This window comes from Anguilla rostrata, chromosome 9 (assembly GCF_018555375.3).
Source record: "Anguilla rostrata isolate EN2019 chromosome 9, ASM1855537v3, whole genome shotgun sequence".
NCBI lineage: Eukaryota > Metazoa > Chordata > Actinopteri > Anguilliformes > Anguillidae > Anguilla > Anguilla rostrata.
Genome location: NC_057941.1, coordinates 48,822,048 through 48,837,156, shown reverse-complemented (window position 1 = coordinate 48,837,156; position 15,109 = coordinate 48,822,048). Strand labels below are relative to the sequence as shown.

General features: G+C 45.9%; 1 protein-coding gene across 1 annotated transcript in view; it reads left to right on the top strand.

Moving 5' to 3' along the window:
* The window catches only part of LOC135264030 (1,4-alpha-glucan-branching enzyme-like), a 151,559-nt gene that overhangs the window by 20,555 nt on the left and 115,895 nt on the right, over positions 1–15,109 (top strand). Inside the window, exons 2-3 of the mRNA XM_064352604.1 lie at positions 4,113–4,282; positions 12,820–12,935. Coding sequence (XP_064208674.1) covers positions 4,113–4,282; positions 12,820–12,935 — 286 coding nt within the window. The remainder of the gene's footprint in view (positions 1–4,112; positions 4,283–12,819; positions 12,936–15,109) is intronic.

The window sequence follows — 15,109 nt, the reverse complement described above, 5'->3', positions numbered from 1 at the left end:
TGTTTTATGGTCTTTACATGCATATGTCTTTTACCATTCTTACTGAAACGGCTATTTTTGTGTCGAGCCCACCAAGTTTTCAGTTTTGTGCGAAATTAAGTCAACGGACGTTTTGGGTTTTTTTTTTCACACAGCCCTTAAGATTCAGCTGTCATCAGCTTGTTCAGTCATCTTCCTTGGCCGACCCGTACGGTGCTGTGTTCCAAGTCCCCCGGTGGATTCTTTTTGTTTTTCGAAACTTTCCAAATTGGCGTACTTGATGAGCCCAGCTTCTACGTTATCCTTCTTAATGAATTATTCTGTTCTCTCGGCTTACAGATTAGTTGTTTTCCAGGCATAGTTCTCTCGTCTTCTTGATGGCGTACGCTTTCTGACTCCAAATGTAATCTCCGCAGAAGAAAACAAAGGGCTAAAACCAAGGCCGGGCATTAACTGCTCTTTTATGTGTGAACAGTCCAAGCCAAAGGTGAAGATGTGCAAAACAAACGCAAAAACGGCTGTTTCTATAAAATGGTAAATGATACACTCATGTAAATACCATGCTTATCAGTATTTCTACCATATTCATCTCTAATCCCATATTCCCATAAATCCCATATTCATCTCAATATATAGCAAAGAGAGAGAGAGAGACAGACAGAGAGACATTGCGTAATTCACTTGAAATTATTAAATTATTAAATTTATGTGTGCTTATTTCCTTAGGAAATACCCTTGCCCATATGTCCTGTTTACTTAAAGGCATACTATGCAGGAAGTTTCTGCCTTGCTGTTGTCCTGTTGCCTCCTCCCTCTTCAACCCCGCCCACTCACCCTAGAATTCCTGACCATCGCAGAAATGCAAATTCATTATAAACTACTGGTAAATTTCTCCCGTCATTTACTCAGACTGGACAATACCTTGTTCGGACGGGACCATGAACCGGACATGTACAAATGATTAGAAAAAACCAGACATTCCGGTAAAAAAAACCAGATAGCTGGATAGCTAGAGGTAATGTTACCTTACAGGTCCAACAGAAAAACAAGCCAACTCTGTGTAGCTTTTCATCCCCTTGGCGAACTTCAGCTGACATCTCCGAGGAAAAGCAATTCCAAGGTTAGCGCTAATTCTTGAAAGCGCCCCGTCAGCTTGTCTTTTTGCTTTGGTGTATCTGGGACAAACGCTCCACAGGCTCGGTAGCCGCACCCACCCCTCCCCACGCAGAAAAGAGCGCCAAGCCAAGAAACATCCCAGACACATTTTAGAAGAACAAATACAGGCAAAGGTACACAAATTCGGCGAAAGGCAGAGATTGCCAGTGCATCATAGATATGCCTTAGCGTGGTTATTTTATATTTGCAAGATAGAAAATCTTGCATAGTATGACTTTAAGTTAATCTTCTGCCCTTTCTGAATAATTCTGTTTATTCTCTACCACCTCAGCTTCATATTTCCTTCTGTTCTGCTGAATGCTGTGGCAACACTGAGATATAAAATGCGTGCTTTATTTCAAGAATTAACGGCTGTTGCATTTTACCAAAGCCCAAAAACGGTTCTCGTGGTGAAGGGTGTTCGGCCTACTCAAAGAATAAACCGATTGATTGATTGATGTGAATATTGAATCCGCTCAGATTGCCTGTTGCCTCTTTTGTTAGCACGAATCTAATTAGCTGCTAGTGTGTTGAAGAAGAAGATGGAGTCACAGAGACAGTTCATTTTTCCGGGCTCAGAGGAAGCCACTCCAATGCTAATTTTTCAGATGGCTGAGCAGTGAGATGAAGTGGCAGTCGTTTTGCTGAAAAGTAGAAAATGTTGGGAAATGTCACAACGGCATGAGTGTACATTAAATTTTTTCCCCCTGCAAAGACCGTGTAATACACCCTCGTTAATTTTACCATTAATATCTACTTATCGCCGAAGTCGTTGGAAAACAGTTTTTAACTTTTTACACAATGTTGTTTTTTCACTTGCAAATCATTTCTCTTTTCTCTGTTTATCAGCTAATTAGATGGAGTGATTTTTTTTCTCTTTTTTTTTGCAAGGATTTGGGTCGCTGTGGAATCTTAGCCGTCGGGGGGTGTGGGGTGTGGGGGGGAGATGGGGGGTTGGGGAGTAGCTGTTTGACGCGGTGTAGCTGATAGCAGCAGCTCTGAAGTCCCAGTTGCAGGAGTCTTTCCCTGCGGTGCTCAGCCGAGCTGATACCCCTGGCTCTGGCTCCACCAGCGTTTTCCCCACGGAATGCCCGCGGGTTTGCTTAGATCGACTTAAATTAAACCTGCAGGGAGGGAGGGTACAAAATGTACTGTATCATTCAGCTGTGGCACAAGTTTTCCGATTTTTCCAGTTACTGCAGTGTGTAAGCACCCAAATATGTACACACACACACACACACACACACACAAATGTGCATGCACATAATGTGATGATCAAGCATTTTTGTTTTTAATATGCAAACTTGCTCACAAGTTGGAAATCACGTTTCAATCGGGAAATATGCAAAGTCTTGAGTAGCCTAAATGACATGCTGGACTCAACCCAGTTGTTTGCTCGTTTTAAGGTAGACAAGCCCATTGGATGATGCTCCTTAACCAAAATTACTTTTAATTGCGCATGGTCAGTGCAAAAGCCATTTAAAGCCTGTTTTTGTGTGTTGCCTTGTGCTGTGCCCAGAACTGCCAACGCGAGCTGCAAGCTGTAGCCTGGTTATCTAAGTTTATGAACGTTGTTACAGAGCACAGAAACTCAGGCCCTTGTCTGGACCCGTGCAGAGCAGTTCTGTTTCGCATTTATTTGTGGAACTGATATTGTTGCTGGATTCTAGAATGAACATTTAGTATTTTCCTTTTGTGCTTCTCGTACTGTATGTCCGCTGAGGTATGTCAGAGATGGTAGCTGTTTGTTTGGAAGATGAGTTAGCTAGTTGCTAAGCAAGCGTAGCTATGTTTATGCCGATTCTCTTGAGTCTGCCCTCGGCAACAGAAGTAGTTCTCTCTCTCTCAGGTCACTGTTCGTTCTGTTGTTTTCCAGAGTGCCTTTGACTTCTGCGAATGTTCCTCATCGTGCAACAGTTTTATCATCAGATAACGCTGTCTGCGATCCGTGTCATTATAGCGAAGCAATGCAGCTGTGCAACATGATTTATCATTGCTAACGTAAAATGTGATTTGTAATGAAGTTTTATGTTTTAAAAAAAAAACAAAAAAAAAAAAATGCAGGGTTGCCAACTTTGGTTAACTGGCTGGAATGACATTTTCAATTTGTGATGCAGGTGGTGTTGGTGGTGGTGGTGCAGGGTGGTGGTGGAGGGGGGGGGGGGGGGGATGGCATTAAGACTGAAAGCATGAGCCTTACTCCTGATGCATGAGAATTGGCAACCCTGTACTAAATGTTAAGCACCTGTATGCTTTCTGGGTATGTTTTATGTGTGGGCATCATATATATCTTAAATACCCCGGGTGTGTGCATATATAAGTTCCTTGATATGAGTGCAATGTTTGTGAATGTATCTAGATTTTAAATAGAAATGTTAAAGACCTAATGTTTTCTGTGAGATTATATAACTGAGCTGAAAAACAGCAGCTTCACACAGCAAGGTTCACACAGCCTGGTAAGCAGTAGCAATCTAGCGGAGTGAGAATATGATAAATACATCCATTCTTCTCTATCTAGTGTTCTCTCCCCCCCCTCCCTTTTTATCAGTCATTTACCCATAATGCAGTGCAGTTTAAGACAGTTTAAATTCTGCTCTTCTAATACCTGTTTGTGTGTGTGTGTGTGTGTATGTTTGTGTGCATGCGTGCGTGTGTGCATGTGTGTGGTGTGTGTTGTGTATGTGCGTGCGTACGTGTGTGTGTGTGGGTGTGTGTATGTTTGTGTGCATGCGTGCGTGTGTGCATGTGTGTGGTGTGTGTGTGTGTATGTGTGTGGTGTGTGTGTGCATGTGTGTGGTGTGTGTTGTGTACGTGCGTGCGTACGTGTGTGTGTGGTGTGTGTGTGTATGTGCGTGCGTATGTGTGTGTGTGTGTGTGTGTGTGTGTGTGTTTGTGTGCATGCGTGCGTGTGTGCACGTGTGTGGTGTGTGTTGTGTATGTGCGTGCGTACGTGTGTGTGTGTGTGTGTCCGTGCACAGGTACGGGCTTTTTCAGAAACGGCTCGCCCAGCTGGAGGAGGCCGAGGGGGGCTTCGATCAGTTCTCGCGCAGCTACCAGACTTTCGGGGTACGGCGACTCCCCAGCAATGGGCTCTCCTTTAAAGAGTGGGCCCCTGGAGCCGAGGCACTGTTCCTGACGGGGGACTTCAGTAAGTGAGCTGCCGTCTTCCTCGGTACCCCCCCTAACCCCCCCCCCCCACGCTTTGAGATCTCCTGTCTCTCTTTACATCATATTCGCAAACCACTGAAGTGCCTGATCACTGGTCCTCTCTTATTCATTCTTTTATGACATATTCTGATCAACCCACTTCTGTGCGTTTTTTTTTAATATTTTTATTTTTATCTTGTGTGAGTGCATGTGTATATCCGTGTTTGCTATTTGTGCGTATGCTTGTTATTTTATGTATCCTTTGTTATTATTGAGAAGTGTTTTGAGACCTATGTTGGCTGATAATGAACTTTAAATAAATTAGACTTTGGCTTTGACATTCATTTAGCACACGTTCTTATTCTGAGTGTAAGGGGACATAAGTGTTTTCAAATGAGTTGTATGGGTAACGGTGCTAGACATGGCTAATGCTGCTCCCAGCCTAGCGAGCGTATATGCAACACCCCCCCCCCCCCCAAACACATGTACTCCTTCTCTTTTTTAAATTTATTTTTTCTCCCTCATCCAGAGACACACAAATCAAGAGTGCTGAAAAGTTAACGGTTGCTGGTTGCCAAGGAAACCACCTCGTCTCATTTCTGCCTGCTAACCTTTATAATGTATTCCACGTTTGTGAAAGACAAAGTCTGCGGTTTATGATTAATGATTTATGCCACCGTAACGATGCGGTCCCCCTTACATTCGATCTGTTTGTGCTTCTCCTCCGTTTGCAGGAAAGAACTTATTTTTATCCTTTTTTTGTGGGTGGGGAGGGGGTGTGTCTTCTTTGCTCTATTAATTCTTAATTTTGAAGCGTGAAGGCTCCTGTTTGGCAAATGTTTTCTTTTTTCGCTCGCATTTGAAGTCTGTCGATTTTTGCAATCCTTTTCCCGTTTCTCCGAGCCAAGATTTTGAGCGCGGGGAGCGAGACTCTTATCGATACCGTGTTCATCCATCCACAGTCCCTCTGAAGAGCCTCGAAAGTCAATCGAGCCAATTAAACCTGCGCGGATACGGGACTGGGCTTCGAACTGTCGCCTTTAAGTTGATGAAATGACGCTCTCGAGTCCCGCGGGATCAGGACTTTGGTTCCTGTACTAATGAGCCAAAGGGAAAAAAGGAAGAGGACGATGGGAGTGGTGCAGAATGCTGAGAAAATAAATCTTAGCCAATTGGAAAGTTGCTTTGAAACGGCATCCGTTGGTGGATCCAGGGGGAGTTCCATGGGATCATGTTGAACCCTCCTGGGTCTCCATTGAACTGCACCTTCCCCCGACCCCCTACAACAGACTGATTGAATGGAGTTGCCCTGGGTTTGCAGCGTGTTGGCAAAATTTATGAGCAAAAGTAGGTGCGCATAAAAAATGAAAGTGTATTGTTTCCAGAGGCGTAGAGTAGGGTAGAGTGCTCAAAAATTATACTGAACTGCAAGTATTTTTATGGTGATAAGTAAAGTTAAACTGGGCTTCTTACAAAAAATACTGCAGTAAGAGAGAAAAAGGATCCAACCTTATCTAACCATGTTCGGCATTAGAGTTTACCGTTCAGAGTTTGGCCTTCAGTATGCTCCTGTTCCACCTTCAGTGTTTGACCTTCCATACCCTTCTGTTCCCCCTTCAGTGTTTGACCTTCCATACCCTCCTGTTCCCCCTTCAGTGTTTGACCTTCCATACCCTCCTGTTCCCCCTTCAGTGTTTGACCTTCCATACCCTCCTGTTCCACCTTCAGTGTGTGACCTTCCATACCCTCCTGTTCCCCCTTCAGTGTTTGACCTTCCATACCCTCCTGTTCCCCCTTCAGTGTTTGACCTTCCATACCCTCCTGTTCCACCTTCAGTGTTTGACCTTCCATACCTCTTCCAGTGTTGACCTTCCATACCCTCCCCATGTTCCCCTTCATGTTTGACCTTCCATACCCTCCTGTTCCACCTTCAGTGTTTGACCTTCCATACCCTCCTGTTCCCCCTTCAGTGTTTGACCTTCCATACGCTCCTGTTCCCCCTTCAGTGTTTGACCTTCCATACCCTCCTGTTCCCCCTTCAGTGTTTGACCTTCCATACTATCCCCTTCCACCCTCACACCGTGCCACTGGGGAATTTGGGCCTCATGAAAAGATGCCACATTGGGCCCCACCACCCAGAACATCTTATGCTCTAATAATGTTTGAGGGTTTCTGTCAGCCAGGGCACTTGGAAAAGTCCAGACAGCCTGCACCCCCCCCCTCCCCCCCCCCACCCCTCCCTGGACAGCTATTCCCCTCAAAGCCTTTGACCTTTGGAGCTTTTAGTAAAGGTGTTCTTAATTACCAGCGATAAAAAAATCTGCCATAAACACGAGTACGGGACACATCTAATAAGCATCGGCTGGTCGTAACGTCGGTTGTTAGGGCGATTAATGCAGCCCAACGCTCCCTTGCTCTTTCTGCTAAGTAGCATTATAGTACCTGTGAGTGAGTGCGGTTTTCTGTGGCCTTTCCCTTCGGCTGTGTGATTAGTTTAAAGAGAAGAGAGGATTCAGGAGATTGTTGGGGGGGGGGTGGGGGGGGGGGAATTGAGGAGACTGCTTTCGGTGTTATATAATGCGTGTCTATGCAAACTTGAAGGGGGAAAGAAAAACTATTCCAAAGTTACTTCACTTTTCTCTTTTGAACTGTTTTCTTTTCCCCTTTTGTTAATATTTTATACTATGGCGCGGGTCTCCCACTGTGAAAGGTAGAGTACGTTCTTTTTTTGTGTCTGAGCAATTCTCTCTTCTGCGTTCCCACTGCTCTGAGGGTACTGTCGAGTCGCGTAAAGAATCTCAGTGCTGTGAATAGGTAAATAGATAGCGAGGCACAAGCTCGCGGTCTCATTTTGGGGAAATAAAAGGAAGACGAGCAACGTTGGCGTTGGTTCCGGTCGGCCTCGTTCAGCCCGATGGCGGCGGGCGTACTGTTCTAGACGGGCGGCGAAACGTGCACACACCAAGGGTCCTTCATATCTGAGCCACGCCCTTCTGTTCCTCTTACACTGCAAGTCATAGCCGAGTGGCCAATACCTGGCTTAGTTTTTGAAGCTCACTTCCTGGTCTTGTTGAGAGTCGTTGCTCACTAGCGCCAGTGTGGCTAGCTTCAGTATAGGCGTTTCAGCAATCAGTTTCAATATCAGTCAATGATAACAAATACAGTCAATAATTTTTTCCTGCAAGAAAATGTAGTTGCAATAGGCGTTTTTTCTTTGTCTAAAGTCTCCCCATAAGCCGATTTATTAAGTTGTTGTGTTATTTGGACAAGATTGTAATAATTTTGTGGACAAATCAGGGACTGTTTGCGTCACTGCCAAGTTTATTAAGTCTTGCACGGAGAGCGAGGAACTACGCAAAAACCATTTGTTCTCCTGCATGGACCGGTTCATTTATGATATATGCATTTTACATGTTTCCTGGACAAGAACAGTGTACAGTTTTCAACAAGGATGTTGGCGCATCCAGCATATTTGCTGCAGTTAGCTCAAAGGCTAATTTTCTTCTGTCGTTCCTCAGCAGTTTTCGAAGAAAACTTCAGACGTGTTTTGTTCAAAGAAAGCACTGAAGAAAATCAGTGAAGTGCTGAGAATGTTGTCAACCCCAGGAAGGTGAAGGAGCTTTATTGTTACCACTGGCAGTGATGTCTACCAAGTCTGACTCTCAAAAATCAAACTGCGTGGAGACAACAAAGGATCGGCTCGTCGAGCCACTTGAAACCGAGCGATTGAGCTTTCGAACGAACCCGAGGATAAAAGTCTGCCCGACGCTTTGAAAATGGAGGGGCGTGCGCAATTTAAGACCGTTTGACGCGGACCGGTGGAGACGTAGTCGTCGTGCTCTGAAGGGGCCTCCAACGCAGGAGCTGCGTTCGTACCACAGCCGCTGAGCCATTGCAAAATGGCCGCCTTAGCCATTTGAGCCGTTCTCTGGGTCTGGTCGGTGCGACACGCAGTCTGCTCCCACCAGGGCGAGAGACGGTCGGGCCGCTTTCCAAAAGCTGTAAGATGCTCTTTCTCAGTCATGAGAGCCCCCAGAGTCTAGAGCCCTCTTTACTGGAACACTTTTTTTTTTGGCCTCCAATAAAATGCCCGTCGCCACACACCGCAGGGAGGACGGGCAGAAGAGGAATCGCCGTGGGGATAATGCCCCTAAACTGCCACTCCCGCCCCACTGCCCTCTGTTGGGCGTGAAGTGCTCCCATTGGCCGAGGACTTCGCCTGTCAGCCAAGTGGAAGGGGAACCGTGTTTGTTCCCCGACTGATCCTAATCAGATTTGCTTGTTTGTTCTCACCGTAAAGCTGTGGCTGTGTGAGACTCTGGCCTCTGCTTTCACCCCCCCCCCCCCCCGTTTATTTTCCTTTCTTTTTTTCCTTATTTTCCTTTCTTCCCCCCCCGCCCCCCCAGCAGTTTGGTCCAAGTCCATTCTGGTGATGGTCAAGCTCTTCAGACCTCTTTGTGCGATGAAGAAGGGGGGGGGGGGGAATAGCACTCAAATTTATTTGTTTGTTAGCGCTAATCAGCCGCAGTGATTGGGTCCACAGCTTACTTCCCATAGGGAGCTGTTCGGCCATCTTAGAACTTATGAACTTGAACGTGCTGATTTTGTGTTCTCACTGTGAACGAGAACCAGCATGTTTTCTTCTTGATTTAGTGGCCCATTTTAAGGGCTGAGTGCCTCAATCACAGTGATGAAGGCTAAATGGCTGAAAATGCTGTTTTCTGACTTCAGGTGGTGAAGTGAAAGCAAATTAAAGTTTGAGTTCCGGGCCTTTTTGTTGAAATATTTTTTTTTTACTAATCTCTGATAAACTTGAAGACCCTTTCAGGCCGCTCAGGAGTCATGTCAGTGTTAAAAAAATAATTAATTAATAAACGATGACCAGATTTTACATGACAGCATGTTTTGAGTGGGAGCAACCTTATGGACTGGTGCCCTGATTTGTATCTTCAGATATGTGCACCAGCTACACTCACACTGAACTAGAGCCACAGGGAGGCACCATCATGTACATCGCCCAGGGAGACAGAAGCCTTTTTAAACTTTTTTTTTAAAGATTCTACACTCAAGTTTAGATCTTCTGGAGTGACTCTTTTTCTACTACAGTGTTAATGAGTAAAGGGGATAATGTTTGTTCAGAATGTGTCTCGCCTGTTGTAGAATAGTAACGTCGGAACAGACTGAGATTTTAGCATCGTTTCCCGTGGCTAACGTTACGATGGAGGCGCGTTCGCAGACAGGAAGTATTCGCGGGCGTCGGCGCAGAGGAGCTAGCGGGCTCACCGGCAGCGAGAGGCAGAGGAGCTAGCGGGCTCACCGGCAGCGAGAGGCAGCGCTTCCCGTGATAATGTCGAAAGGCCAGAGCGATTCCCCCGCGGGATAATGCTGTTTACGAGACCCCAGTGCCGTGCTCCGCCGTTTGAGAGCCTAACAAAAATGTTGCGGGTCAGACTCCTTATTATCCTCCCGATATTCTTATAAAGCCCCCCCCCCCTTCCCCTCCCCGTCCCTCAACCAGACTATGTTCCCTCCCATCTCTCTCTCTCTATCTCTCTGCCTCTCTCGCTCACTCTCTTTCTCTCACTCTCTATCTTTCCCTACTCTCTCCCATCTTTCTTTCTCCCTCTCTCTCTCTCTCTCTCCCATTTCTCTCCCTCTCTGTCCCATCTCTCTCTCTCACTCTCTCCCTCTCTCTCCCATCTCTCTCTCTCTCTCTCCCATTTCTCTCTCTCACACTCTCTGTCTCTCTCACTCTCTCTCTCTCGCTCCCTCCTTTTTAATTATCTTCCCAGGAACCTGGAGGCAGCGGCGGAGTAAGCTCCAGATTTCAATTCTGCGAGAGATTGCGTTTGGACACGGCTCGCATTATTTGGTTTCAATTTCGCGGCGAGCGACTGGCTGGCCCACGAAGGCCACGCAGGTGGGATGAATTATGTATCCCCCCCGCCTTAAATCTTTTTCTGAGATCTGTACGACAAGAGAGAGAAAAAAAAGAATATATACATACAAATGGGAGAGAAAATATCTATAACACAACCCTGCTAGACAACCCCAGGAAAAGGGCTCGCATAATCTCCCTGACCTACTCTTTGCAGGGACCTCAAATTGGTTGACTGTCTGAGGCCATTTTAGTCTTTCGCTCTTCCGTTATGAATCCCTTGTAGTCCAGCTGATTCTGAATCCCAGAGAAATGCATTGTTTCTTGTTTGTTCGCGTTGAAGCGTGTGCATAATTGTGCCTTTAATGCCCCCCCCCCCCAAAAAAGGAAAATACATTAAAGTTTATCATTCATGTATATATAATGAATTATTCATAAATATACTGTAATGTATGAAATCACAGCTAAAGGCAAATCCCTCATGGTATAACATGGAATGAGTGTCTGAAGTTATTAAATGCAAGGACAGACCAGGGTACACTTGAAGAGCTCCTCAGTGCAATTTGTGAAGAGGAGCTTCATAGGCTAACGGTGGGGAGGACCGGCCATGTTGTAATCCAATGAAGTGGCTCCAAAAATGTACTCCTTTTCCATCCTGAGTGTCTCAGTTCCGTGAAACAAAACCTCTGCAATTCCGCATTAGTTTCTAAACATCCTCTTTTTCAGACCTTCTCAATCTTCGGACGCAAGGATCGGTTTGCCGCATATAAGTATTTATAGAAAAATAAACAAGCGGGGGGAAGAAAAAAAAAATCTTTACCGAGAGTGGACAGCTTTCATTTTTCCCCAAAAGCAATCTCAAAAACAATATCCCCTCTGGCCGGTTCCCGCGTGCCTCTGGACTGGAGCGAGGCCTCGCGTGTCCGCCGAGAGACGGGGCCGATAGATTTTATGGACGGCGGTAAAAATCGAACGTAATCATGCAACACCGCGCACTGTTAGGAAAAAAAAAAAAAGAAAAAAGTAGCAAGCCTTTATCCAGTGTGATCTATTGAAAAAAAAAAACAGACAAAATCAGATATGATCGAAAGACCAGACCAGAGAAATTGAAAAAAAAAATGCTTTGTATTCTTTGTTAATAACTGCCGTATTCAGGCTCAATACATTATGCAATCTAATAGGGAAATTATATAACCCCTGCTGAAAATGATAGCTAAATGACAGCTAAAACCAGCTGGAATTCTAAGGTGCTCTTAACTGGTCAACTCAACCGCTAGAGATCTTGTCGAGCTGCAACAATCGTTGTTTGTTATTTTTAAATCTTTTTTTTAAAAATTCATAATGCATGCATTATGAAAGTTTTGTCATGAGCTGAAATGCACCGTCATGGCTGGCATTAATATGCGTTTGTCACGTTTATGACGGGCTGTGCTGTTAAGTTAAAGCATTACCGAGCACTGATTGCATGTCTTTTTGCGTTTGTTGTCATGGTAATGTCTAAAATTGGCTTTTTTTTTTTTGTGGCACGCGGGCTGCCTGTAGCCTAGGTGCCACAACAGTCTTCTCCCCCTCATTGTTTCCGCACGGGGTGGGCGGGGGGATTGGGGGGAGTTCCTTTAAGCGGACGGCGTTATAATTGTATCCTCGTTGTACCTGATCGTTTCGGTCCACCTCCCTCTGCGTTTAAAATAAATCGGAAAGCGTTTTAACGGCGTTATTTCCCGTAGTGTTTTTTTTTTTTTTTTCTTGATAGCTTAATTGCGACGTTAGCGTGGATACGGGGGCCCCCGAGCTGGAAGCTTGTCGAGGTATTGTGCGCGCCACTCTCTCGCTGGTACGACGCCGGGATTAAACAATTCCTCTTTTTAGTGCGGGACCCGGGTGCGGCGCTTTCGTGAGTGATCGTTGTCAACACGGATAATTGTGCCTGCAGGTGTAGGCTGAGCTGACGGAAGAAGAAAAAAAAAAAACCAAACCGAATTTCTCTCTGTCTCTACGCTCGGTGCAGTTTCTGTTTTTGTGAGAGAGAGAGAGGGAAAGAGAAAATGGGACAAATTTGCAAATGTTTTTTTTTTTTTTTTTTTTAAAGAGAGTAAACTCTGCGTTTGACTGGGGTAAATGTGCCTGTAATGAGTGCAAGCCGGGTCCTATAGTCTAGATATCACGGGTTCGTGCGAGAGCATTCAGATGCGAGGCGAATAACTTAACAGCCCGAGCAGCTGGATAATTAGACGTCTTTAACGGGGACTGGAGAGAAGAGGCAGTGTCTGCGCATCTAAAAAATTTCGGAGTTGCCGGGGGTGTGGAGTAGACTGAGGAGAAAGAAAGTTACACAGAACACTGCGTTAATTACACCCTCCCCCCTTCCCTCCCAATTTGGAATGCCTGGTCCTATATATCAGTGCTCGTAACCGGACGCTCGGCTATTGATTGGGGAGACACGTACCCTCCTGTGAAGCCTAAAGCGCCACTTCTTGGCACACCAAGTTGGGTTTGCGCTGGGGCGGGTTGGAGGAAGACCCTTCATGTGCTGATGGACATGTGCTCGGCCGACCAGTAGGGGTCAGTGTGATGCAGATCTCTGCCAAAACGAATCCTTGGGGCTACCGGCCGTCTGAGAATCACAATTGTTCCTGACAACTTTTCTTGTTTTCGGCCAGATGACTGGGACCCTTCCTCGCACCCCTACACCAAGAAAGAGCACGGGAAGTGGGAGCTGTACCTCCCGCCCAAAAAGGACAAGTCCCCGCCCATCCCGCACGAGTCCAAGCTGAAGGTACTCCCTCAGTCCACGCTGCCGTCACGTCAATCACCGGCCAATCGCGCGTAGAGCCAGCAGTGGTGTGCAGCAAGCCGCCCTGGCCTGTTTGTCATTGCTAACAGTGAGTGAGTGTTAATGATAGCTTATGATAACAGTAATGATGATGATGACGATGATGATAATCGTCGTTACATTACAGGCATTTAGCAGATGCTCTTGTACAGAGGGAATTACAGAACTTTCACATAGCATTTACACTGAAGCAATGCAGGGCAAGTACCTTGCTCAATGGGTACAACGGCAGTGTCCTTACCCGGGAATTGAATCCGACCTTTAGACCAGTTTCCTACCCAGTATACTACATTGCTGCCCCGGTTGTCAGTTTGTGGACGTGGCCCTAAAGGTCAGTACAGTGGCGCAGTGGAAAACACGGTTGCCCAACAGCAAGACAGTATGATGAAAGTACGATTAGCATGTGAGGGAATGGTGTGTGGGCCCTGCCATGGATTGGCAACCTGTCCGGGGTGTATTCCTGCCTCTTGGCCAATGCATGCTGGGATAGGCTCCAGCAGCCCCCGCTGTGACCCTGCCCAGGAATAAGCGGGTTGGATGATAGATGGATGTGGCCTTAACCCGAGCCTCAAAAGTACAGCTTCGTACGTGTAAATATTATCAATTTACTGGACATGGGCTGAAACCTTTTCAGGGTAAGTACCTTGCTCGAGGTGCAGCCCTCCACTGGATATGAGCCAAATTCCAGAGGGCTCCCCCCCCCCCCCCAACCCACCCCCCCCCCCCCCCCCCCCTTCTCCCCACTCCTCCAAGGTTTGCTAAAAGCCTTGATTCGGCTAATTGGATTCAACTCAGTGCACCGCTCTTTATCCTCGCCGAGGTAAATTTAGTTCTAACAAGATAAAGCATTATTGAAATGTGTTTTAGACGGTGTTGGGGAGGGCACCTTTTACTCTTGCCTTTTTCTGTAAGCACGACTGCGAGAGACCCGGGGTTGTCGAAAATTTAAAAAAAGAAAAAAAAGAGATGAAAAAAAAGAGGCTGCAGACAGCATTCATTTTCCTCTGAACCCTTGTGTGGGATGATGTGGCCCTCTTTTGAGAGCCAGCAAAAGCCTATTTAGAGAGGCTTTAGCTATTCATTCCCAGGCACTCTCCCTGTTTATAGTCGTTCAGCAGATACTGTGTTTTTTATTGATTCTGTTCCCCGAATGACTTTACTTCTTGGTACTAAATTTCTTGAGGTGTTTGGGATGCTGTCTCGGTTAAGCTGCACTGCTCTGGGAACCAAAAAATATAAAGCAGCGAGACTTAAGTAATTTCAGGAGATGGTAAAATGTTTTATTTGCCTAATACCTACCCTCTAGGGCCACCCCCTGACCTTTGTGGGGCGCATACAAAGGTTTATTGGGGACACTGGGCAGGCGGGGGTGGGGGGGGGGGCCGGGGGAGGGTGGTGATGGGCTAGTAAATTGGGATGGTATTTATCATTGTGGATTGTGATTGTGGACTGGGGGGTGTAGTGTAATTGGGGGGCAGGGGGGGAGACCTTGCCAATATTTCTGTCCTCTTGTGGGCCCTATGCAGTGACAGGGCTCCTGACACCTTTATTACCCCCCCCCCCCCCATTTTTTATATGTGGGCTTGCCTACCACACCAATGGAAGTTCCAGACTTTGTACTGGACGAACATGCCCTGTAGCAATGGACTTTGTCTCCCAAATAAAAAGCAGTGCACTCCAGAAAAGGTTAAGTGTTTCCACAAAAAGAAAGAAAAAATTAAATGTACAAGTGTAAAATATGAAATGCATAATGCAGAAAAATGGGGGGGGAAAATCCTTAATAAAACAGAGAAGGATTTAAAATTAATTTCTAATGTTTTATTGATGTTTTCTTTTATCCAAATAGCCTCGTTTGTTTGCCGCCTAAATTCAGAATATTATAGGCCCCTCTCAGACAGTAATTGAAATCTGCATTTTTTTTTCTTCACAAACACAGTTTGGAGAGTTCGGCAATCACTGGAACTAAATTGGCAAACTGAGTTTGTGAAGAAAAAGTGTAACGATTGCATTTGTTTGAAAGTCAAAGTTAAGGACAAATTGACTGTGTGTGTGTCTGCGGGTCTGTGTGTGTCTGTGTGTCTGTGTGAGAGAGATTTTCATGATTTGAATTGTAATGT